This window comes from Petromyzon marinus, unplaced genomic scaffold (genome assembly GCF_048934315.1).
Source record: "Petromyzon marinus isolate PM22_M1 ecotype Great Lakes invasive population unplaced genomic scaffold, UKy_Petmar_22M1.pri1.0 PM_Scaffold_175, whole genome shotgun sequence".
Lineage (NCBI taxonomy): Eukaryota > Metazoa > Chordata > Hyperoartia > Petromyzontiformes > Petromyzontidae > Petromyzon > Petromyzon marinus.
In genome coordinates this window covers 160,129-183,466 of record NW_027423141.1, presented here as the reverse complement: position 1 = coordinate 183,466, position 23,338 = coordinate 160,129, and the positions used below count along the sequence as shown (strand labels likewise).

Sequence of the window (23,338 nt, the reverse complement as noted above, 5' to 3'; positions counted from 1 at the left end):
TGATTGAGTGATTGAGTGAGTGAGTGATTGAGTGAGTGAGTAGGTGAGTGAGTAGGTGAGTGAGTGTGTAGGTGAGTAGGTGTGTGAGTGAGTGGGTAGGTGAGTGAGTGAGTGAGTAGGTGAGTGAGTGTGTAGGTGAGTGAGTAGATGAGTGAGTGAGTGAGTAGGTGAGTAGGTGAGTGAGTAGGTGAGTGTGTAGGTGAGTGAGTAGCTGAGTGAGTAGGTGAGTGAGTAGGTGAGTGAGTAGGTGAGTGAGGAGGTGAGTGTGTAGGTGAGTGAGTAGCTGAGTGAGTAGGTGAGTGAGTAGGTGAGTGAGTGAGTGGGTAGGTGAGTGAGTAGGTGAGTGGTGAGTGAGTAGGTGAGTGAGTAGGTGAGTGAGTAGGTGAGTGAGGAGGTACTCACCCTGTGGTTCTGGTAGGCGGTGACTGCCGTGAAACGTGTCTCCTCAAAGACAAATCTTGTGAGTGGTGAGTGAGTAGGTGAGTGAGTGTGTGAGTAGGTGAGTACGTGAGTGGGTAGGTGTGTGAGTGGGTGAGTGAGTAGTTGAGTGAGTAGATGAGTGAGGAGGTGAGTGTGTAGGTGAGTGAGTAGCTGAGTGAGTAGGTGAGTGAGTAGGTGAGTGAGTAGGTGAGTGAGTAGGTGATTGAGTAGCTGAGTGAGAAGGTGAGTGAGTAGGTGAGTGAGTAGGTGAGTGAGTAATGAGTAGGTGAGTGAGTGTGTGAGTAGGTGAGTGAGTGAGTGGGTGACTGAGTGAGTTAGTGTGTGAGTGAGTGGTGAGTGAGTAGGTGAGTGAGTAGGTGAGTGAGGAGGTGAGTGTGTAGGTGAGTGAGTAGGTGAGTATGTGAGTGTAGTGTGTAGGTGAGTGAGTAGGTGGTTGAGTGAATGAGTGATTGAGTGAGTGTGTGAGTATGTGAGTGAGTGAGTAGGTGAGTGAGTAGGTGAGTGAGTAGGTGAGTGAGTAGGTGAGTGAGTGGTGAGTGTGTAGGTGAGTGAGTAGCTGAGCGAGTAGCTGAGTGAGTAGGTGAGTAGCTGAGTGAGTGAGTAGGTGAGTGAGTGAGTAGGTGAGTGTGTAGGTGAGTGAGTAGGTGAGTGAGTAGGTGAGTGAGTGAGTAGGTGAGTGTGTAGGTGAGTGGGTAGGTGAGTAGGTGAGTGGGTAGGTGAGGAGGTACTCGCCCTGTGGTTCTGGTAGGCGGTGACTGCCGTGAAACGTGTCTCCTCAAAGACGAAGCTTTTGAAGTTCTGATCGGCTCGCTCCTCACTGCCCACGCGCGGATCCACAAACACCACGTGGAAACGTGGCTGATAGCGGTGCATCGAGTTCAAGATGATCTGTGGGGGGCACAGTGGGGGGCAGAGTGGGGGGCACAGTGAGTGAGTGAGTGGGTGAGTGAGTGAGTGAGTGGGTGAGTGGGTGGGTGAGTGAGTGGGTGGGTGAGTGAGTGAGTGGGTGGGTGAGTGAGTGAGTGGGTGGGTGAGTGAGTGGGTGGGTGAGTGAGTAGGTGAGTGAGTGTGTGAGTGAGCGAGTGAGTGACTCACGTGCCCGTTATCGTCCAGAAGGTTGTTGGTGAGTTTGAGTTTGTAGAAGGACACGATTTGCTTCATCCACGTGGCTGAGTGACCAAGTGAGTGACTGAGTGACTGAGTGACTTAGCGAGTGACTGAGTGACTGAGCGAGTGACTGAGTGACTGAGTGAGTGACTGAGTGACTGAGTGAGTGACTCACGTGCCCGTTATCGTCCAGAAGGTTGTTGGTGAGTTTGAGTTTGTCGAAGGACACGATTTGCTTCATCCACGTGACTGAGTGAGCGAGTGACCGACTGAGTGACTGAGCGAGTGACTGAGCGAGTGACTGACTGAGTGACTGACTGAGTGAGTGACTGACTGCGCGAGTGAGTGACTCACGTGCCCGTTATCGTCCAGAAGGTTGTTGGTGAGTTTGAGTTTGTCGAAGGACACGATTTGCTTCATCCACGTGACTGAGTGAGCGAGTGACTGACTGAGTGAGTGACTGACTGAGTGACTGACTGAGTGAGTGACTGAGTGACTGTGTGACTGATTGAGTGAGTGACTGAGCGAGTGACTGACTGAGTGAGTGACTCACGTGCCCGTTATCGTCCAGAAGGTTGTTGGTGAGTTTGAGTTTGTCGAAGGACACGATTTGCTTCATCCACGTGACTGAGTGAGCGAGTGACTGACTGAGTGACTGACTGAGTGAGTGACTGAGTGACTGAGTGACTGACTGAGTGAGTGACTGAGCGAGTGACTGAGTGAAAGACTGACTGAGTGACTGAGTGTGTGACTCATGTGCCCGTTATCGTCCAGACGGTTGTTGGAGAGTTTGAGTTTGTCGAAGGACACGATTTGCTTCATCCACGTGACTGAGTGAGCGAGTGACTGAGTGACTGAGTGAGTGACTGAGCGACTGATCGAGTGACTGAGTGAGTGACTGACTGAGTGAGTGACTGAGTGAGTGACTGACTGAGTGAGTGACTCACGTGCCCGTTATCGTCCAGAAGGTTGTTGGTGAGTTTGAGTTTGTCGAAGGACACGATTTGCTTCATCCACGTGACTGAGTGAGCGAGTGACTGACTGAGTGACCGACTGAGTGACTGACTGAGTGAGTGACTGAGTGACTGACTGAGTGAGTGACTGAGCGAGTGACTGTGTGAAAGACTGACTGAGTGACTGAGTGAGTGACTCACGTGCCCGTTATCATCCAGAAGGTTGTTGGTGAGTTTGAGTTTGTCGAAGGACACGATTTGCTTCATCCACGTGACTGAGTGAGCGAGTGACTGAGTGACTGAGTGAGTGACTGAGCGACTGATCGAGTGACTGAATGAGTGACTGACTGAGTGAGTGACTGAGTGAGTGACTGACTGAGTGAGTGACTCACGTGCCCGTTATCGTCCAGAAGGTTGTTGGTGAGTTTGAGTTTGTCGAAGGACACTATTTGCTTCATCCACGTGACTGAGTGAGCGAGTGACTGAGTGACTGAGTGAGTGACTGAGCGACTGATCGAGTGACTGAGTGAGTGACTGACTGAGTGAGTGACTGAGTGAGTGACTGACTGAGTGAGTGACTCACGTGCCCGTTATCGTTCAGAAGGTTGTTGGTGAGTTTGAGTTTGTCGAATGACACGATTTGCTTCATCCTCGTGACTGAGTGAGCGAGTGACTGAGTGAGCGAGTGAGTGACTGAGTGACTGAGTGACTGACTGAGTGACTGAGTGAGTGACTGATTGAGTGAGCGAGTGAGTGACTCACGTGCCCGTTATTCTCCAGAAGGTTGTTGGTGAGTTTGAGTTTGTCGAAGGACACGATTTGCTTTATCCACGTGGCTGAGTGAGCGAGTGAGTGACTGAGTGACTGAGCGAGTGACTGATCGAGTGAGTGACTGAGTGAGTGACTGAGTGAGTGACTGACTGACCAAGCGAGTGAGTGACTCACGTGCCCGTTATCGTCCAGAAGGTTGTTGGTGAGTTTGAGTTTGTCTAAGGACACGATTTGCTTCATCCACGTGACTGAGTGAGCGAGTGACTGACTGAGTGACTGAGCGAGTGACTGAGTGAGTGACTGACTGAGTGACTGACTGAGTGAGTGACTGAGTGACTGAGTGACTGAGTGAGTGACTGACCGAGCGAGTGAGTGACTCACGTGCCCGTTATCGTCCAGAAGGTTGTTGGTGAGTTTGAGTTTGTCAAAGGACACGATTTGCTTCATCCACGTGACTGAGTGAGCGAGTGAGTGACTGAGTGACTGAGTGAGCGAGTGACTGAGTGACTGAGTGACTGAGTGAGTGACTGACTGAGTGACTGAGTGAGTGACTGAGTGACTGAGTGAGTGACTCACGTGCCCGTTATCGTCCAGAAGGTTGTTGGTGAGTTTGAGTTTGTCGAAGGACACGATTTGCTTCATCCACGTGGCTGAGTGAGCGAGTGAGTGACTGAGTGACTGAGTGACTTAGCGAGTGACTGAGTGACTGAGCGAGTAACTGACTGACTGATTGAGTGACTCACGTGCCCGTTATCGTCCAGAAGGTTGTTGGTGAGTTTGAGTTTTTTGTCGAAGGACACGATTTGCTTCATCCACGTGGCTGAGTGAGCGAGTGACTGACTGAGTGACTGAGTGAGTGACTGAGTGAGTGACTGACTGAGTGACTGACTGAGTGAGTGACTGACTGACTGACTGAGTGAGTGACTGACTGACTGACTGAGTGAGTGACTCACGTGCCCGTTATCGTCCAGAAGGTTGTTGGTGAGTTTGAGTTTGTCGAAGGACACGATTTGCTTCATCCACGTGACTGAGCGAGTGAGTGACTGAGTGACTGAGCGAGTGAGTGACTGAGTGACTGAGTGACTTAGCGAGTGACTGAGTGACTGAGCGAGTGACTGAGTGACTGACTGATTGACTGAGTGACTGAGTGAGTGACTGACTGAGCGAGTGACTCACGTGCCCGTTATCGTCCAGAAGGTTGTTGGTGAGTTTGAGTTTGTCGAAGGACACGATTTGCTCCATCCACGTGACTGAGTGACTGAGCGAGTGACTGAGTGAGTGACTGACTGAGTGACTGACTGAGTGACTGAGTGAGTGACTGACTGAGTGAGCGAGTGAGTGACTCACGTGCCCGTTATCGTCCAGAGGGTTGTTGGTGAGTTTGAGTTTGTCGAAGGACACGATTTGCTTCATCCACGTGATTGAGTGAGCGAGTGACTGACTGAGTGACTGAGTGAGCGAGTGACTGAGTGACTGACTGAGTGACTGACTGACTGAGTGAGTGACCGAGCGAGTGAGCGACAGAGCGACTGAGTGAGTGACTGACTGAGTGACTGAGTGAGTGACAGAGCGACTGAGTGAGTGACTGACTGAGTGACTGAGTGAGTGACTGAGTGACTGAGTGAGTGACTGAGTGAGCGAGTGACTGAGTGACTGACTGAGTGACTGACTGAGTGAGTGACTGACTGACTGACTGAGTGACTGACTGAGTGACTGACTGAGTGAGTGACTGAGCGAGTGACTGAGCGAGTGAGTGACTGAGTGACTAAGTGAGCGAGTGACTGAGTGACTGAGTGACTGAGTGAGTGACTAACTGACCGAGCGAGTGAGTGACTCACGTGCCCGTTATCGTCCAGAAGATTGTTGGTGAGTTTGAGTTTGTCGAAGGACACGATTTGCTTCATCCACGTGACTGAGTGAGCGAGTGACTGAGTGACTGACTGACTGAGTGACTGAGTGACTGACTGAGCGAGTGACTGAGTGAACGACTGAGTGACTGACTGAGTGACTGACTGAGCGAGTGAGTGACTCACGTGCCCGTTATCGTCCAGAAGGTTGTTGGTGAGTTTGAGTTTGTCGAAGGACACGATTTGCTTCATCCACGTGGCTGAGTGAGCAAGTGACTGACTGAGTGACTGAGTGAGTGACTGAGTGAGTGACTGACTGAGTGACTGACTGAGTGAGTGACTGACTGACCGAGCGAGTGAGTGACTCACGTGCCCGTTATCGTCCAGAAGGTTGTTGGTGAGTTTGAGTTTGTCGAAGGACACGATTTGCTTCATCCACGTGGCTGAGTGAGCGAGTGAGTGACTGACTGACTGAGTGACTGAGTGACTGAGCGAGTGACTGAGTGAGTGACTGACTGAGTGAGTGAGTGACTCACGTGCCCGTTATCGTCCAGAAGGTTGTTGGTGAGTTTGAGTTTGTCGAAGGACACGATTTGCTTCATCCACGTGACTGAGTGAGCGAGTGACTGACTGACTGACTGAGTGAGTGACTGAGTGACTGACTGAGTGAGCGACTCACGTGCCCGTTATCGTCCAGAAGGTTGTTGGAGAGTTTGAGTTTGTCGAAGGACACGATTTGCTTCATCCACGTGACTGAGTGAGCGAGTGCCTGAGTGACTGAGTGAGTGACTGAGCGACTGATCGAGTGACTGAGTGAGTGACTGACTGAGTGAGTGACTGAGTGAGTGACTGACTGAGTGAGTGACTCACGTGCCCGTTATCGTCCAGAAGGTTGTTGGTGAGTTTGAGTTTGTCGAAGGACACGATTTGCTTCATCCACGTGGCTGAGTGAGCGAGTGAATGACTGAGTGACTGAGCGAGTGACTGACTGACTGACTGAGTGACTGAGTAACTGACTGAGTGAGTGACTCACGTGCCCGTTATCGTCCAGAAGGTTGTTGGTGAGTTTGAGTTTGTCGAAGGACACGATTTGCTTCATCCTCGTGACTGAGTGAGCGAGTGACTGAGTGACTGAGTGAGTGACTGAGCGACTGATCGAGTGACTGAGTGAGTGACTGACTGAGTGAGTGACTGAGTGAGTGACTGACTGAGTGAGTGACTCACGTGCCCGTTATCGTCCAGAAGGTTGTTGGTGATTTTGAGTTTGTCGAAGGACACGATTTGCTTCATCCACGTGGCTGAGTGAGCGAGTGAGTGACTGAGTGACTGAGTGAGTGACTGAGTGACTGACTGACTGACTTAGCGAGTGACTGAATGACTGAATGAGTGACTGAGTGAGTGACTGACTGAGTGACTGACTGAGTGAGTGACTCACGTGCCCGTTATCGTCCAGAAGGTTGTTGGTGAGTTTGAGTTTGTCGAAGGACACGATTTGCTTCATCCACGTGGCTGAGTGAGCGAGTGAGTGACTGAGTGAGTGACTGAGTTACTGACTGACTGACTTAGCGAGTGACTGAATGACTGAATGAGTGACTGAGTGAGTGACTGACTGAGTGACTGACTGAGTGAGTGACTCACGTGCCCGTTATCGTCCAGAAGGTTGTTGGTGAGTTTGAGTTTGTCGAAGGACACGATTTGCTTCATCCACGTGACTGAGTGAGCGAGTGACTGACTGAGTGACTGAGCGAGTGACTGAGTGACTGAGTGACTGACTGAGTGACTGACTGAGTGACTGACTGAGTGACTGAGTGACTTAGCGAGTGACTGAGTGACTGACTGAGTGACTGAGTGAGTGACTCACGTGCCCGTTATCGTCCAGAAGGTTGTTGGTGAGTTTGAGTTTGTCGAAGGACACGATTTGCTTCATCCACGTGACTGAGTGAGCGAGTGACTGACTGACTGAGTGAGTGACTGAGTGAGTGACTGAGTGACTGAGTGAGTGACTGAGTGAGTGACTGAGTGAGTGACTCACGTGCCCGTTATCGTCCAGAAGGTTGTTGGTGAGTTTGAGTTTGTCGAAGGACACGATTTGCTTCATCCACGTGACTGAGTGAGCGAGTGACTGACTGACTGAGTGAGTGACTGAGTGAGTGACTGACTGACTGACTGAGTGACTGACTGACCGAGCGAGTGAGTGACTCACGTGCCCGTTATCGTCCAGAAGGTTGTTGGTGAGTTTGAGTTTGTCGAAGGACACGATTTGCTTCATCCACGTGACTGAGTGAGCGAGTGACTGACTGAGTGACTGAGTGAGTGACTGAGTGAGTGACTGACTGAGTGACTGACTGAGTGAGTGACTGACTGACTGACTGAGTGAGTGACTGACTGACTGACTGAGTGAGTGACTGACGTGCCCGTTATCGTCCAGAAGGTTGTTGGTGAGTTTGAGTTTGTCGAAGGACACGATTTGCTTCATCCACGTGACTGAGCGAGTGAGTGACTGAGTGACTGAGCGAGTGAGTGACTGAGTGACTTAGCGAGTGACTGAGTGACTGAGCGAGTGACTGAGTGACTGACTGAGTGACTGAGTGACTGAGTGAGTGACTGACTGAGCGAGTGACTCACGTGCCCGTTATAGTCCAGAAGGTTGTTGGTGAGTTTGAGTTTGTCGAAGGACACGATTTGCTTCATCCACGTGACTGAGTGACTGAGCGAGTGACTGAGTGAGTGACTGACTGAGTGACTGACTGAGTGACTGAGTGAGTGACTGACTGAGTGAGCGAGTGAGTGACTCACGTGCCCGTTATCGTCCAGAGGGTTGTTGGTGAGTTTGAGTTTGTCGAAGGACACGATTTGCTTCATCCACGTGATTGAGTGAGCGAGTGACTGACTGAGTGACTGAGTGAGCGAGTGACTGAGTGACTGACTGAGTGACTGACTGACTGAGCGAGTGACCGAGCGAGTGAGCGACAGAGTGACTGAGTGAGTGACTGACTGAGTGACTGAGTGAGTGACAGAGCGACTGAGTGAGTGACTGACTGAGTGACTGAGTGACTGACTGAGCGAGTGACTGAGTGAACGACTGAGTGACTGACTGAGTGACTGACTGAGCGAGTGAGTGACTCACGTGCCCGTTATCGTCCAGAAGGTTGTTGGTGAGTTTGAGTTTGTCGAAGGACACGATTTGCTTCATCCACGTGGCTGAGTGAGCAAGTGACTGACTGAGTGACTGAGTGAGTGACTGAGTGAGTGACTGACTGAGTGACTGACTGAGTGAGTGACTGACTGACCGAGCGAGTGAGTGACTCACGTGCCCGTTATCGTCCAGAAGGTTGTTGGTGAGTTTGAGTTTGTCGAAGGACACGATTTGCTTCATCCACGTGGCTGAGTGAGCGAGTGAGTGACTGACTGACTGAGTGACTGAGTGACTGAGCGAGTGACTGAGTGAGTGACTGACTGAGTGAGTGAGTGACTCACGTGCCCGTTATCGTCCAGAAGGTTGTTGGTGAGTTTGAGTTTGTCGAAGGACACGATTTGCTTCATCCACGTGACTGAGTGAGCGAGTGACTGACTGACTGACTGAGTGAGTGACTGAGTGACTGACTGAGTGAGCGACTCACGTGCCCGTTATCGTCCAGAAGGTTGTTGGTGAGTTTGAGTTTGTCGAAGGACACGATTTGCTTCATCCACGTGATTGAGTGAGCGAGTGACTGACTGACTGAGTGACTGAGTGAGTGACTCACGTGCCCGTTATCGTCCAGAAGGTTGTTGGAGAGTTTGAGTTTGTCGAAGGACACGATTTGCTTCATCCACGTGACTGAGTGAGCGAGTGCCTGAGTGACTGAGTGAGTGACTGAGCGACTGATCGAGTGACTGAGTGAGTGACTGACTGAGTGAGTGACTGAGTGAGTGACTGACTGAGTGAGTGACTCACGTGCCCGTTATCGTCCAGAAGGTTGTTGGTGAGTTTGAGTTTGTCGAAGGACACGATTTGCTTTATCCACGTGACTGAGTGAGCGAGTGACTGAGTGACTGAGTGACTGAGTGACTGAGCGAGTGACTGAGTGAGCGAGTGACTGACTGAGTGACTGAGTGACTGAGTGACTGAGCGAGTGATTGAGTGAGCGAGTGAGTGACTGAGTGACTGAGTGAGTGAGTGACTGAGTGACTGAGTGAGTGACTCACGTGCCCGTTATCGTCCAGAAAGTTGTTGGTGAGTTTGAGTTTGTCGAAGGACACGATTTGCTTCATCCACGTGGCTGAGTGAGCGAGTGAGTGACTGAGTGACTGAGTGAGTGACTGAGTGACTGACTGAGTGACCTAGCGAGTGACTGAATGACTGAATGAGTGACTGAGTGAGTGACTGACTGAGTGACTCACGTGCCCGTTCTCGTCCAGAAGGTTGTTGGTGAGTTTGAGTTTGTCGAAGGACACGATTTGCTTCATCCACGTGACTGAGTGAGCGAGTGACTGATTGACTGAGTGAGTGACTGAGCGACTGATCGAGTGACTGAGTGAGTGACTGAATGACTGAATGAGTGACTGAGTGAGTGACTGACTGACTGACTGAGTGAGTGACTCACGTGCCCGTTATCGTCCAGAAGGTTGTTGGTGAGTTTGAGTTTGTCGAAGGACACGATTTGCTTCATCCACGTGGCTGAGTGAGCGAGTGAATGACTGAGTGACTGAGCGAGTGACTGACTGACTGACTGAGTGACTGAGTAACTGACTGAGTGAGTGACTCACGTGCCCGTTATCGTCCAGAAGGTTGTTGGTGAGTTTGAGTTTGTCGAAGGACACGATTTGCTTCATCCTCGTGACTGAGTGAGCGAGTGACTGAGTGACTGAGTGAGTGACTGAGCGACTGATCGAGTGACTGAGTGAGTGACTGACTGAGTGAGTGACTGAGTGAGTGACTGACTGAGTGAGTGACTCACGTGCCCGTTATCGTCCAGAAGGTTGTTGGTGATTTTGAGTTTGTCGAAGGACACGATTTGCTTCATCCACGTGGCTGAGTGAGCGAGTGAGTGACTGAGTGACTGAGTGAGTGACTGAGTGACTGACTGACTGACTTAGCGAGTGACTGAATGACTGAATGAGTGACTGAGTGAGTGACTGACTGAGTGACTGACTGAGTGAGTGACTCACGTGCCCGTTATCGTCCAGAAGGTTGTTGGTGAGTTTGAGTTTGTCGAAGGACACGATTTGCTTCATCCACGTGGCTGAGTGAGCGAGTGAGTGACTGAGTGAGTGACTGAGTTACTGACTGACTGACTTAGCGAGTGACTGAATGACTGAATGAGTGACTGAGTGAGTGACTGACTGAGTGACTGACTGAGTGAGTGACTCACGTGCCCGTTATCGTCCAGAAGGTTGTTGGTGAGTTTGAGTTTGTCGAAGGACACGATTTGCTTCATCCACGTGACTGAGTGAGCGAGTGACTGACTGAGTGACTGAGCGAGTGAGTGAGTGACTGAGTGACTGACTGAGTGACTGACTGAGTGACTGACTGAGTGACTGAGTGACTTAGCGAGTGACTGAGTGACTGACTGAGTGACTGAGTGAGTGACTCACGTGCCCGTTATCGTCCAGAAGGTTGTTGGTGAGTTTGAGTTTGTCGAAGGACACGATTTGCTTCATCCACGTGACTGAGTGAGCGAGTGACTGACTGACTGAGTGAGTGACTGAGTGAGTGACTGAGTGACTGAGTGAGTGACTGAGTGAGTGACTGAGTGAGTGACTCACGTGCCCGTTATCGTCCAGAAGGTTGTTGGTGAGTTTGAGTTTGTCGAAGGACACGATTTGCTTCATCCACGTGACTGAGTGAGCGAGTGACTGACTGACTGAGTGAGTGACTGAGTGAGTGACTGACTGACTGACTGAGTGACTGACTGACCGAGCGAGTGAGTGACTCACGTGCCCGTTATCGTCCAGAAGGTTGTTGGTGAGTTTGAGTTTGTCGAAGGACACGATTTGCTTCATCCACGTGACTGAGTGAGCGAGTGACTGACTGAGTGACTGAGTGAGTGACTGAGTGAGTGACTGACTGAGTGACTGACTGAGTGAGTGACTGACTGACTGACTGAGTGAGTGACTGACTGACTGACTGAGTGAGTGACTGACGTGCCCGTTATCGTCCAGAAGGTTGTTGGTGAGTTTGAGTTTGTCGAAGGACACGATTTGCTTCATCCACGTGACTGAGCGAGTGAGTGACTGAGTGACTGAGCGAGTGAGTGACTGAGTGACTGAGTGACTTAGCGAGTGACTGAGTGACTGAGCGAGTGACTGAGTGACTGACTGAGTGACTGAGTGACTGAGTGAGTGACTGACTGAGCGAGTGACTCACGTGCCCGTTATAGTCCAGAAGGTTGTTGGTGAGTTTGAGTTTGTCGAAGGACACGATTTGCTCCATCCACGTGACTGAGTGACTGAGCGAGTGACTGAGTGAGTGACTGACTGAGTGACTGACTGAGTGACTGAGTGAGTGACTGACTGAGTGAGCGAGTGAGTGACTCACGTGCCCGTTATCGTCCAGAGGGTTGTTGGTGAGTTTGAGTTTGTCGAAGGACACGATTTGCTTCATCCACGTGATTGAGTGAGCGAGTGACTGACTGAGTGACTGAGTGAGCGAGTGACTGAGTGACTGACTGAGTGACTGACTGACTGAGCGAGTGACCGAGCGAGTGAGCGACAGAGTGACTGAGTGAGTGACTGACTGAGTGACTGAGTGAGTGACAGAGCGACTGAGTGAGTGACTGACTGAGTGACTGAGTGAGTGACTGAGTGACTGAGTGAGTGACTGAGTGAGCGAGTGACTGAGTGACAGACTGAGTGACTGACTGAGTGAGTGACTGACTGACTGACTGAGTGACTGACTGAGTGACTGACTGAGTGAGTGACTGAGCGAGTGAATGAGCGAGTGAGTGACTGAGTGACTGAGTGAGCGAGTGACTGAGTGACTGAGTGACTGAGTGAGTGACTAACTGACCGAGCGAGTGAGTGACTCACGTGCCCGTTATCGTCCAGAAGATTGTTGGTGAGTTTGAGTTTGTCGAAGGACACGATTTGCTTCATCCACGTGACTGAGTGAGCGAGTGACTGAGTGACTGACTGACTGAGTGACTGAGTGACTGACTGAGCGAGTGACTGAGTGAACGACTGAGTGACTGACTGAGTGACTGACTGAGCGAGTGAGTGACTCACGTGCCCGTTATCGTCCAGAAGGTTGTTGGTGAGTTTGAGTTTGTCGAAGGACACGATTTGCTTCATCCACGTGGCTGAGTGAGCAAGTGACTGACTGAGTGACTGAGTGAGTGACTGAGTGAGTGACTGACTGACCGAGCGAGTGAGTGACTCACGTGCCCGTTATCGTCCAGAAGGTTGTTGGTGAGTTTGAGTTTGTCGAAGGACACGATTTGCTTCATCCACGTGGCTGAGTGAGCGAGTGAGTGACTGACTGACTGAGTGACTGAGTGACTGAGCGAGTGACTGAGTGAGTGACTGACTGAGTGAGTGAGTGACTCACGTGCCCGTTATCGTCCAGAAGGTTGTTGGTGAGTTTGAGTTTGTCGAAGGACACGATTTGCTTCATCCACGTGATTGAGTGAGCGAGTGACTGACTGACTGAGTGACTGAGTTAGTGACTCACGTGCCCATTATCGTCCAGAAGGTTGTTGGAGAGTTTGAGTTTGTCGAAGGACACGATTTGCTTCATCCACGTGACTGAGTGAGCGAGTGACTGAGTGACTGAGTGAGTGACTGAGCGACTGATCGAGTGACTGAGTGAGTGACTGACTGAGTGAGTGACTGAGTGAGTGACTGACTGAGTGAGTGACTCACGTGCCCGTTATCGTCCAGAAGGTTGTTGGTGAGTTTGAGTTTGTCGAAGGACACGATTTGCTTCATCCACGTGACTGAGTGAGTGACTGAGTGACTGAGTGACTGACTGAGTGAGCGAGTGACTGACTGAGTGACTGAGCGAGTGACTGAGTGACTGAGTGACTGACTGAGTGACTGACTGAGTGAGTGACTGAGTGAGTGACTGACTGAGTGAGCGACTCACGTGCCCGTTATCGTCCAGAAGGTTGTTGGTGAGTTTGAGTTTGTCGAAGGACACGATTTGCTTCATCCACGTGATTGAGTGAGCGAGTGACTGACTGACTGAGTGACTGAGTTAGTGACTCACGTGCCCATTATCGTCCAGAAGGTTGTTGGAGAGTTTGAGTTTGTCGAAGGACACGATTTGCTTCATCCACGTGACTGAGTGAGCGAGTGACTGAGTGACTGAGTGAGTGACTGAGCGACTGATCGAGTGACTGAGTGAGTGACTGACTGAGTGAGTGACTGAGTGAGTGACTGACTGAGTGAGTGACTCACGTGCCCGTTATCGTCCAGAAGGTTGTTGGTGAGTTTGAGTTTGTCGAAGGACACGATTTGCTTCATCCACGTGACTGAGTGAGTGACTGAGTGACTGAGTGACTGACTGAGTGACTGAGTGACTGACTGAGTGAGTGACTGACTGAGTGAGTGACTCACGTGCCCGTTATCGTCCAGAAGGTGGTTGGTGAGTTTGAGTTTGTCGAAGGACACGATTTGCTTTATCCACATGACTGAGTGAGCGAGTGACTGAGTGACTGAGTGACTGAGTGACTGAGTGACTGAGCGAGTGACTGAGTGAGCGAGTGACTGACTGAGTGACTGAGTGACTGAGCGAGTGACTGAGTGAGCGAGTGAGTGACTGAGTGACTGAGTGAGTGAGTGACTGAGTGACTGAGTGAGTGACTCACGTGCCCGTTATCGTCCAGAAGGTTGTTGGTGAGTTTGAGTTTGTCGAAGGACACGATTTGCTTCATCCACGTGGCTGAGTGAGCGAGTGAGTGACTGAGTGACTGAGTGAGGGACTGAGTGACTGACTGAGTGACCTAGCGAGTGACTGAATGACTGAATGAGTGACTGAGTGAGTGACTGACTGAGTGACTGAGTGAGTGACTCACGTGCCCGTTATTGTCCAGAAGGTTGTTGGTGAGTTTGAGTTTGTCGAAGGACACGATTTGCTTCATCCACGTGACTGAGTGAGCGAGTGACTGATTGACTGAGTGAGTGACTGAGCGACTGATCGAGTGACTGAGTGAGTGACTGAATGACTGAATGAGTGACTGAGTGAGTGACTGACTGACTGACTGAGTAAGTGACTCACGTGCCCGTTATCGTCCAGAAGGTTGTTGGTGAGTTTGAGTTTGTCGAAGGACACGATTTGCTTCATCCACGTGGCTGAGTGAGCGAGTGAATGACTGAGTGACTGAGCGAGTGACTGACTGACTGACTGAGTGACTGAGTGACTGACTGAGTGAGTGACTCACGTGCCCGTTATCGTCCAGAAGGTTGTTGGTGAGTTTGAGTTTGTCGAAGGACACGATTTGCTTCATCCTCGTGACTGAGTGAGCGAGTGACTGAGTGACTGAGTGAGTGACTGAGCGACTGATCGAGTGACTGAGTGAGTGACTGACTGAGTGAGTGACTGATTGAGTGACTGACTGAGTGAGTGACTCACGTGCCCGTTATCGTCCAGAAGGTTGTTGGTGATTTTGAGTTTGTCGAAGGACACGATTTGCTTCATCCACGTGGCTGAGTGAGCGAGTGAGTGACTGAGTGACTGAGTGAGTGACTGAGTGACTGACTGACTGACTTAGCGAGTGACTGAATGACTGAATGAGTGACTGAGTGAGTGACTGACTGAGTGACTGACTGAGTGAGTGACTCACGTGCCCGTTATCGTCCAGAAGGTTGTTGGTGAGTTTGAGTTTGTCGAAGGACACGATTTGCTTCATCCACGTGGCTGAGTGAGCGAGTGAGTGACTGAGTGACTGAGTGAGTGACTGAGTGACTGACTGACTGACTGAGTGACTGACTGAGTGACTGACTGAGTGACTGAGTGACTTAGCGAGTGACTGAGTGACTGACTGAGTGACTGAGTGAGTGACTCACGTGCCCGTTATCGTCCAGAAGGTTGTTGGTGAGTTTGAGTTTGTCGAAGGACACGATTTGCTTCATCCACGTGACTGAGTGAGCGAGTGACTGACTGACTGAGTGAGTGACTGAGTGAGTGACTGAGTGAGTGACTCACGTGCCCGTTATCGTCCAGAAGGTTGTTGGTGAGTTTGAGTTTGTCGAAGGACACGATTTGCTTCATCCACGTGACTGAGTGAGCGAGTGACTGAGTGACTGACTGACTGAGTGACTGAGTGACTGACTGAGCGAGTGACTGAGTGAACGACTGACCGAGCGAGTGAGTGACTCACGTGCCCGTTATCGTCCAGAAGGTTGTTGGTGAGTTTGAGTTTGTCGAAGGACACGATTTGCTTCATCCACGTGACTGAGCGAGCGAGTGAGTGACTGAGTGACTGAGTGACTTAGCGAGTGACTGAGTGACTGAGCGAGTGACTGAGTGAGCGAGTGAGTGACTCACGTGCCCGTTATCGTCCAGAAGGTTGTTGGTGAGTTTGAGTTTGTCGAAGGACACGATTTGCTTCATCCACGTGATTGAGTGAGCGAGTGAGTGAGCGACTGATTGACTGAGTGACTGAGTGAGTGACTGAGTGAGTGACGGAGTGACTGAGTGACTGAGTGAGTGACTGAGTGAGTGACTGAGCGAGTGACTCACGTGCCCGTTATCGTCCAGAAGGTTGTTGGTGAGTTTGAGTTTGTCGAAGGACACGATTTGCTTCATCCACGTGACTGAGTGAGCGAGTGAGTGACTGAGTGACTGAGTGACTGACTGACTGACTGAGCGAGTGACTGACTGAGCGAGTGAGTGACTCACGTGCCTGTTATCGTCCAGAAGGTTGTTGGTGAGTTTGAGTTTGTCGAAGGACACGATTTTCTTCATCCACGTGGCTGAGTGAGCGAGTGACTGAGTGACTGACTGAGTGACTGACTGAGCGAGTGACTGACTGAGTGACTGACTGAGCGAGTGAGTGACTCACGTGCCCGTTATCGTCCAGAAGGTTGTTGGTGAGTTTGAGTTTGTCGAAGGACACGATTTGCTTCATCCACGTGACTGAGTGAGCGAGTGAGTGACTGAGTGACTGAGTGAGCGAGTGACTGAGTGACTGAGTGACTGAGTGAGTGACTGACTGACTGACTGAGCGAGTGACTGACTGACTGAGCGAGGAGTGACTCACGTGCCCGTTATCGTCCAGAAGGTTGTTGGTGAGTTTGAGTTTGTCGAAGGACACGATTTGCTTCATCCACGTGACTGAGTGAGCGAGTGACTGAGTGACTGACTGAGTGACTGAGTGAGTGACTCACGTGCCCGTTATCGTCCAGAAGGTTGTTGGTGAGTTTGAGTTTGTCGAAGGACACGATTTGCTTCATCCACGTGGCTGAGTGAGCGAGTGAGTGATTGACTGACTGAGTGACTTAGCGAGTGACTGACTGAGTGACTTAGCGAGTGACTGAGTGAGTGACTGAGTGAGCGAGTGACTGAGTGACTGAGTGACTGACTGATTGAGTGACTCACGTGCCCGTTATCGTCCAGAAGGTTGTTGGTGAGTTTGAGTTTGTCGAAGGACACGATTTGCTTCATCCACGTGGCTGAGTGAGCGAGTGACTGACTGAGTGACTGAGTGAGTGACTGAGTGACTGAGTGAGTGACTGACTGAGTGAGTGACTCACGTGCCCGTTATCGTCCAGAAGGTTGTTGGTGAGTTTGAGTTTGTCGAAGGACACGATTTGCTTCATCCACGTGACTGAGTGAGCGAGTGACTGACTGAGCGAGTGACTGAGTGACTGAGCGAGTGACTGAGTGACTGACTGAGTGACTGAGTGACTGAGTGAGTGACTGAGTGAGTGACTCACGTGCCCGTTATCGTCCAGAACATTGTTGGTGAGTTTGAGTTTGTCGAAGGACACGATTTGCTTCATCCACGTGGCTGAGTGAGCGAGTGACTGACTGAGTGACTGAGTGACTGAGTGAGTGAGTGACTGAGCGAGTGACTGAGTGAAAGACTGACTGAGTGACTGAGTGAGTGACTCACGTGCCCGTTATCGTCGAGAAGGTTGTTGGTGAGTTTGAGTTTGTCGAAGGACACGATTTGCTTCATCCACGTGACTGAGTGAGCAAGTGACTGAGTGACTGAGTGAGTGACTGAGCGACTGATCGAGTGACTGAGTGAGTGACTGACTGAGTGAGTGACTGACTGAGTGAGTGACTGACTGAGTGACTGAGTGACTGAGTGAGTGACTGAGTGAGTGACTCACGTGCCCGTTATCGTCCAGAAGGTTGTTGGTGAGTTTGAGTTTGTCGAAGGACACGATTTGCTTCATCCACGTGACTGAGTGAGCGAGTGAGTGACTGAGTGACTGAGTGACTGACTGAGTGACTGAGCGAGTGACTGACTGAGCGAGTGAGTGACTCACGTGCCCGTTATCGTCCAGAAGGTTGTTGGTGAGTTTGAGTTTGTCGAAGGACACGATTTGCTTCATCCACGTGACTGAGTGACTGAGCGAGTGACTGAGCGAGTGACTGACTGAGCGAGTGAGTGACTCACGTGCCCGTTATCGTCCAGAAGGTTGTTGGTGAGTTTGAGTTTGTCGAAGGACACGATTTGCTTCATCCACGTGGCTGAGTGAGCGAGTGACTGAGTGACTGAGTGAGTGACTGAGTGAGTGACTCACGTGCCCGTTATCGTCCAGAAGGTTGTTGGTGAGTTTGAGTTTGTCGAAGGACACGATTTGCTTCATCCACGTGACTGAGTGAGCGAGTGACTGAGTGACTGAGTGAGTGACTGAGTGAGTGACTCACGTGCCCGTTATCGTCCAGAAGGTTGTTGGTGAGTTTGAGTTTGTCGAAGGACACGATTTGCTTCATCCACGTGACTGAGTGACTGAGCGAGTGACTGAGCGAGTGACTGACTGAGCGAGTGAGTGACTCACGTGCCCGTTATCGTCCAGAAGGTTGTTGGTGAGTTTGAGTTTGTCGAAGGACACGATTTGCTTCATCCACGTGACTGAGTGAGCGAGTGAGTGACTGAGTGACTGAGTGACTGACTGACTGACTGAGCGAGTGACTGACTGAGCGAGTGAGTGACTCACGTGCCCGTTATCGTCCAGAAGGTTGTTGGTGAGTTTGAGTTTGTTGAAGGACACGATTTGCTTCATCCACGTGACTGAGTGACTGAGCGAGTGACTGAGTGACTGACTGAGTGACTGAGTGAGTGACTCACGTGCCCGTTATCGTCCAGAAGGTTGTTGGTGAGTTTGAGTTTGTCGAAGGACACGATTTGCTTCATCCACGTGACTGAGTGAGCGAGTGACTGACTGAGTGACTGAGCGAGTGACTGAGTGAGTGACTGACTGATTGAGTGACTCACGTGCCCGTTATCGTCCAGAAGGTTGTTGGTGAGTTTGAGTTTGTCGAAGGACACGATTTGCTTCATCCACGTGACTGACTGACTGAGTGACTGAGTGACTGACTGAGTGACTGAGTGAGTGACTCACGTGCCCGTTATCGTCCAGAAGGTTGTTGGTGAGTTTGAATTTGTCGAAGGACACGATTTGCTTCATCCACTTGGCTGAGTGAGCGAGTGACTGACTGACTGAGTGAGTGACTGAGTGACTGAGTGAGCGAGTGACTGAGTGACTGAGTGACTGACTGAGTGAGTGACTCACGTGCCCGTTATCGTCCAGAAGGTTGTTGGTGAGTTTGAGTTTGTCGAAGGACACGATTTGCTTCATCCACGTGGCTGAGTGAGCGAGTGAGTGACTGAGTGACTGAGTGACTGACTGAGTGACTGAGTGAGTGACTCACGTGCCCGTTATCGTCCAGAAGGTTGTTGGTGAGTTTGAGTTTGTCGAAGGACACGATTTGCTTCATCCACGTGGCTGAGTGAGCGAGTGAGTGACTGAGTGACTGAGTGACTGAGTGAGTAACTGACTGAGTGAGTGACTGAATGAGTGACTCACGTGCCCGTTATCGTCCAGAAGGTTGTTGGTGAGTTTGAGTTTGTCGAAGGACACGATTTGCTTCATCCACGTGGCCCCGCGCGCCGGCGAGTCTGGGTGGACGTGGATGCGTCCGGGCATCGCCGGGTCTGCCTTGCCGGCCACAAGCCACGCGGAGCTGTGGAAGGCGTACCTGGTGTGTGGGTGGGTGGGACACGGGGGGTGGGACAAGGGGGGTGAGACACGGGGAAAGACGGGGGGTGAGACAAGGGGGGTGAGAGACAAGGGGGGTGAGACAAGGGTGGAGAGAGAGACAAGGGGGGTGAGACAAGGGGGGTGAGACAAGGGGGGTGAGAGACAAGGGGGGTGAGACACGGGGGGTGAGACACGGGGGGTGAGACACGGGGAGAGAGAGACACGGGGAGAGAGAGAGACACGGGGAGAGAGAGAGACACGGGGGGTGAGACAAGGGGGGTGAGACACGGGGGGTGAGACAAGGGGGGTGAGACAAGGGGGGTGAGAGACAAGGGGGGTGAGACACGGGGGGTGAGACAAGGGGGGGTGATGCAAGGGGGGTGAGACGCGGGGGGAGAGACAAGGGGGGTGAGACACGGGGTGAGAGACACGTCGGGGTGAGACACGAGGGGAGAGACACGGGGAGAGAGAGAGACACGTGGGGGTGAGAGAGACACGGGGGGAGAAACACGGGGAGAGAGAGAGACACGGGAGGAGAGAGACACGTGGGGGTGAGACGCGGGGGGTGAGACACGGGGGGTGAGACACGGGGGGTGAGACATGGGGGGGTGAGACAAGGGGGGTGAGACAAGGGGGGTGAGACAAGGGGTGAGAGACACGGGGTGAGACACGGGGGGTGAGAGACATGGGGGTGAGACAAGGGGGAGCCACGGAGAGAGAGAGAGACACGGGGAGAGAGAGACACGGGGAGAGAGAGACACACGGGGGGAGAGACACGGGGAGAGAGACACGGGGAGAGAGACACGGGGGAAAGACACGGGGTGAGACACGGGGGGGTGAGACACGGGGGGAGAGAGACACGGGGAGAGAGAGACACGGGGAGAGAGAGACACGGGGAGAGAGACACAGGGAGAGAGACACGGTGATAGAGAGACACAGGGAGAGAGACACGGGGGGAGAGAGACACGGGGGGAGAGACATGGTGATAGAGACACGGTGACAGAGACACGGTGATAGAGACACGGTGATAGAGACACAGGGAGAGAGACACAGGGAGAGAGAGACACGGGGAGAGAGAGACACGGGGAGAGAGACTAGGAGAGAGACACGGGGAGACACGGGGAGAGAGAGACACGGGGAGAGAGACACGGGGTGAGACACGGGGGGGTGAGACACGGGGAGAGAGAGACACGGGGAGAGAGACACGGGGAGAGAGAGACACGGGGAGAGAGAGACACGGGGAGAGAGAGACACGGGGAGAGAGAGACACGGGGAGAGAGACTAGGAGAGAGACACGGGGAGACACGGGGAGAGAGAGACACGGGGAGAGAGACACGGGGTGAGACACGGGGGGAGAGAGACACGGGGGGAGAGACACGGGGTGAGACACGAGGGGGTGAGACACGGGGGGAGAGACACGGGGGGAGAGACACGGGGAGAAAGACACGGGGGGTGAGACACGGGGGTGGGAGACAAGGGGGGGTGAGACATGGGGGGGTGAGACAAGGGGGGTGAGACAAGGGGGGTGAGACACGGGGGGTGAGAGACACGTGGGGGAGAGAAGGGGGGTGAGACAAGGGGGGTGAGACACGGGGGGTGAGACACGGGGTGAGACACGGGGGGTGAGAGACATGGGGGGTGAGACAAGGGGGGAGTCACGGAGAGAGAGAGAGACACGGGGAGAGAGAGACACGGGGAGAGAGACACGGGGAGAGAGACACGGGGAGAGAGACACGGGGAGAGAGAGACACGGGGAGAGACACGGGGGGGTGAGACACGGGGGGAGAGAGACACGTGGAGAGAGACACGGGGAGAGAGACACGGGGAGAGAGACACGGGGAGAGAGAGACACGGGGAGAGACACGGGGGGGTGAGACACGGGGAGAGAGAGACACGGGGAGAGAGACACGGGGAGAGAGACACGGGGAGAGAGACACGGGGAGAGAGAGACACGGGGAGAGACACGGGGGGGTGAGACACGGGGGGAGAGAGACACGTGGAGAGAGACACGGGGAGAGAGAGACACGTGGAGAGAGACACGGGGAGTGAGACACAGGGGGGGGGGCGGAGAGAGACACGGGGAGAGAGACACGGGGGGAGAGACACGGGGAGAGAGACACGGGGAGAGACACGGGGGGGTGAGACACGGGGGGAGAGAGACACGTGGAGAGAGAGACACGGGGGGAGAGACACGGGGGGAGAGACACGGGGAGAGAGAGACACGTGGAGAGAGACACGGGGAGAGAGAGACACGTGGAGAGAGACACGTGGAGAGAGAGACACGTGGAGAGAGAGACACGGGGAGAGAGAGACACGGGGAGAGAGACACGGGGAGAGAGAGACACGTGGAGAGAGACACGTGGAGAGAGAGACACGTGGAGAGAGAGACACGGGGAGAGAGAGACACGGGGAGAGAGAGACACGGGGAGAGAGAGACACGGGGAGAGAGAGACACGGGGAGAGAGAGACACGGGGAGAGAGAGACACGGGGAGAGAGAGACACGGGGAGAGAGAGAGACACGGAGAGAGAGAGACACGGAGAGAGAGAGACACGGGGAGAGAGAGACACGGGGAGAGAGAGACACGGGGAGAGAGAGACACGGGGAGAGAGAGACACGGGGAGAGAGAGACACGGGGAGAGAGAGACACGGGGAGAGAGAGACACGGGGAGAGAGAGACACGGGGAGAGAGAGACACGGGGAGAGAGAGACACGGGGAGAGAGAGAGACACGGAGAGAGAGAGACACGGAGAGAGAGAGACACGGGGAGAGAGAGACACGGGGAGAGAGAGACACGGGGAGAGAGAGACACGGGGAGAGAGAGACACGGGGAGAGAGAGAGACTCACTACGTAGTGAGTCATGGAGCAGAACCACCACCACCACCACCTCCAACAACTCCACCACCACCTCAACGACCACCACCACCACACCTACACCACACCTGTACCACACCACACCTACACCACACCACACCTACACCACACCTACACCATACCTGTACCACACCTGTGCCATACCTACACCACACCTACACCACACCTACACCACACCTACACCACACCTACACCATACCTGTACCACACCTGTGCCATACCTACACCACACCTACACCACACCTACACCACACCTACACCACACCTACACCATACCTGTACCATACCTGTGCCATACCTACACCTGTACCACACCACACCTACACCACACCACACCTACACCACACCTACACCATACCTGTACCACACCTGTGCCATACCTACACCACACCTACACCACACCTACACCACACCTACACCATACCTGTACCATACCTGTGCCATACCTACACCTGTACCACACCACACCTACACCACACCTACACCACACCTGTACCACACCTACACCACACCTACACCACACCTGTACCACACCTATACCACACCTACACCACACCTGTACCACACCTACACCACACCTACACCACACCTGTACCACACCTATACCACACCTACACCACACCTACACCACACCTATACCACACCTACACCACACCTACACCACACCTATACCACACCTACACCACACCTACACCACACCTGTACCACACCTATACCACACCTACACCACACCTACACCACACCTATACCACACCTACACCACACCTACACCACACCTGTACCACACCTATACCACACCTACACCACACCTACACCACACCTACACCACACCTACACCACACCTACACCACACCCACACCACACCTACACCACACCTACACCACACCTACACCACACCTGTACCACACCTACACCACACCTACACCTACACCTACACCATACCTACACCACACCTACACCACACCTACACCACACCTACACCACACCTACACCACACCTACACCACACCTACACCACACCTGTACCACACCTACACCTACACCACACCTACACCACACCACACCTACACCACACCTACACCATACCTACACCTACACCACACCTACACCACACCTACACCTACACCACACCTGTACCACACTACACCTACACCACACCTACACCTACACCACACCTACACCTGTACCACACCACACCTACACCACACCC

General features: G+C 52.7%; 1 protein-coding gene across 1 annotated transcript in view; it reads right to left on the bottom strand.

Annotated features, from left to right (window-relative positions):
• Nucleotides 1–747: 747 nt before the first annotated feature.
• Nucleotides 748–23,338, bottom strand: part of LOC142922802 (uncharacterized) — a gene marked incomplete at its 3' end in the record, with an annotated part of 41,639 nt that continues 19,048 nt past the window's right edge. Inside the window, exons 4-5 of the mRNA XM_076063738.1 lie at nucleotides 19,082–19,253; nucleotides 748–1,329 (exon numbers count right to left, since the gene is read on the bottom strand). Coding sequence (XP_075919853.1) covers nucleotides 748–1,329; nucleotides 19,082–19,253 — 754 coding nt within the window. The remainder of the gene's footprint in view (nucleotides 1,330–19,081; nucleotides 19,254–23,338) is intronic.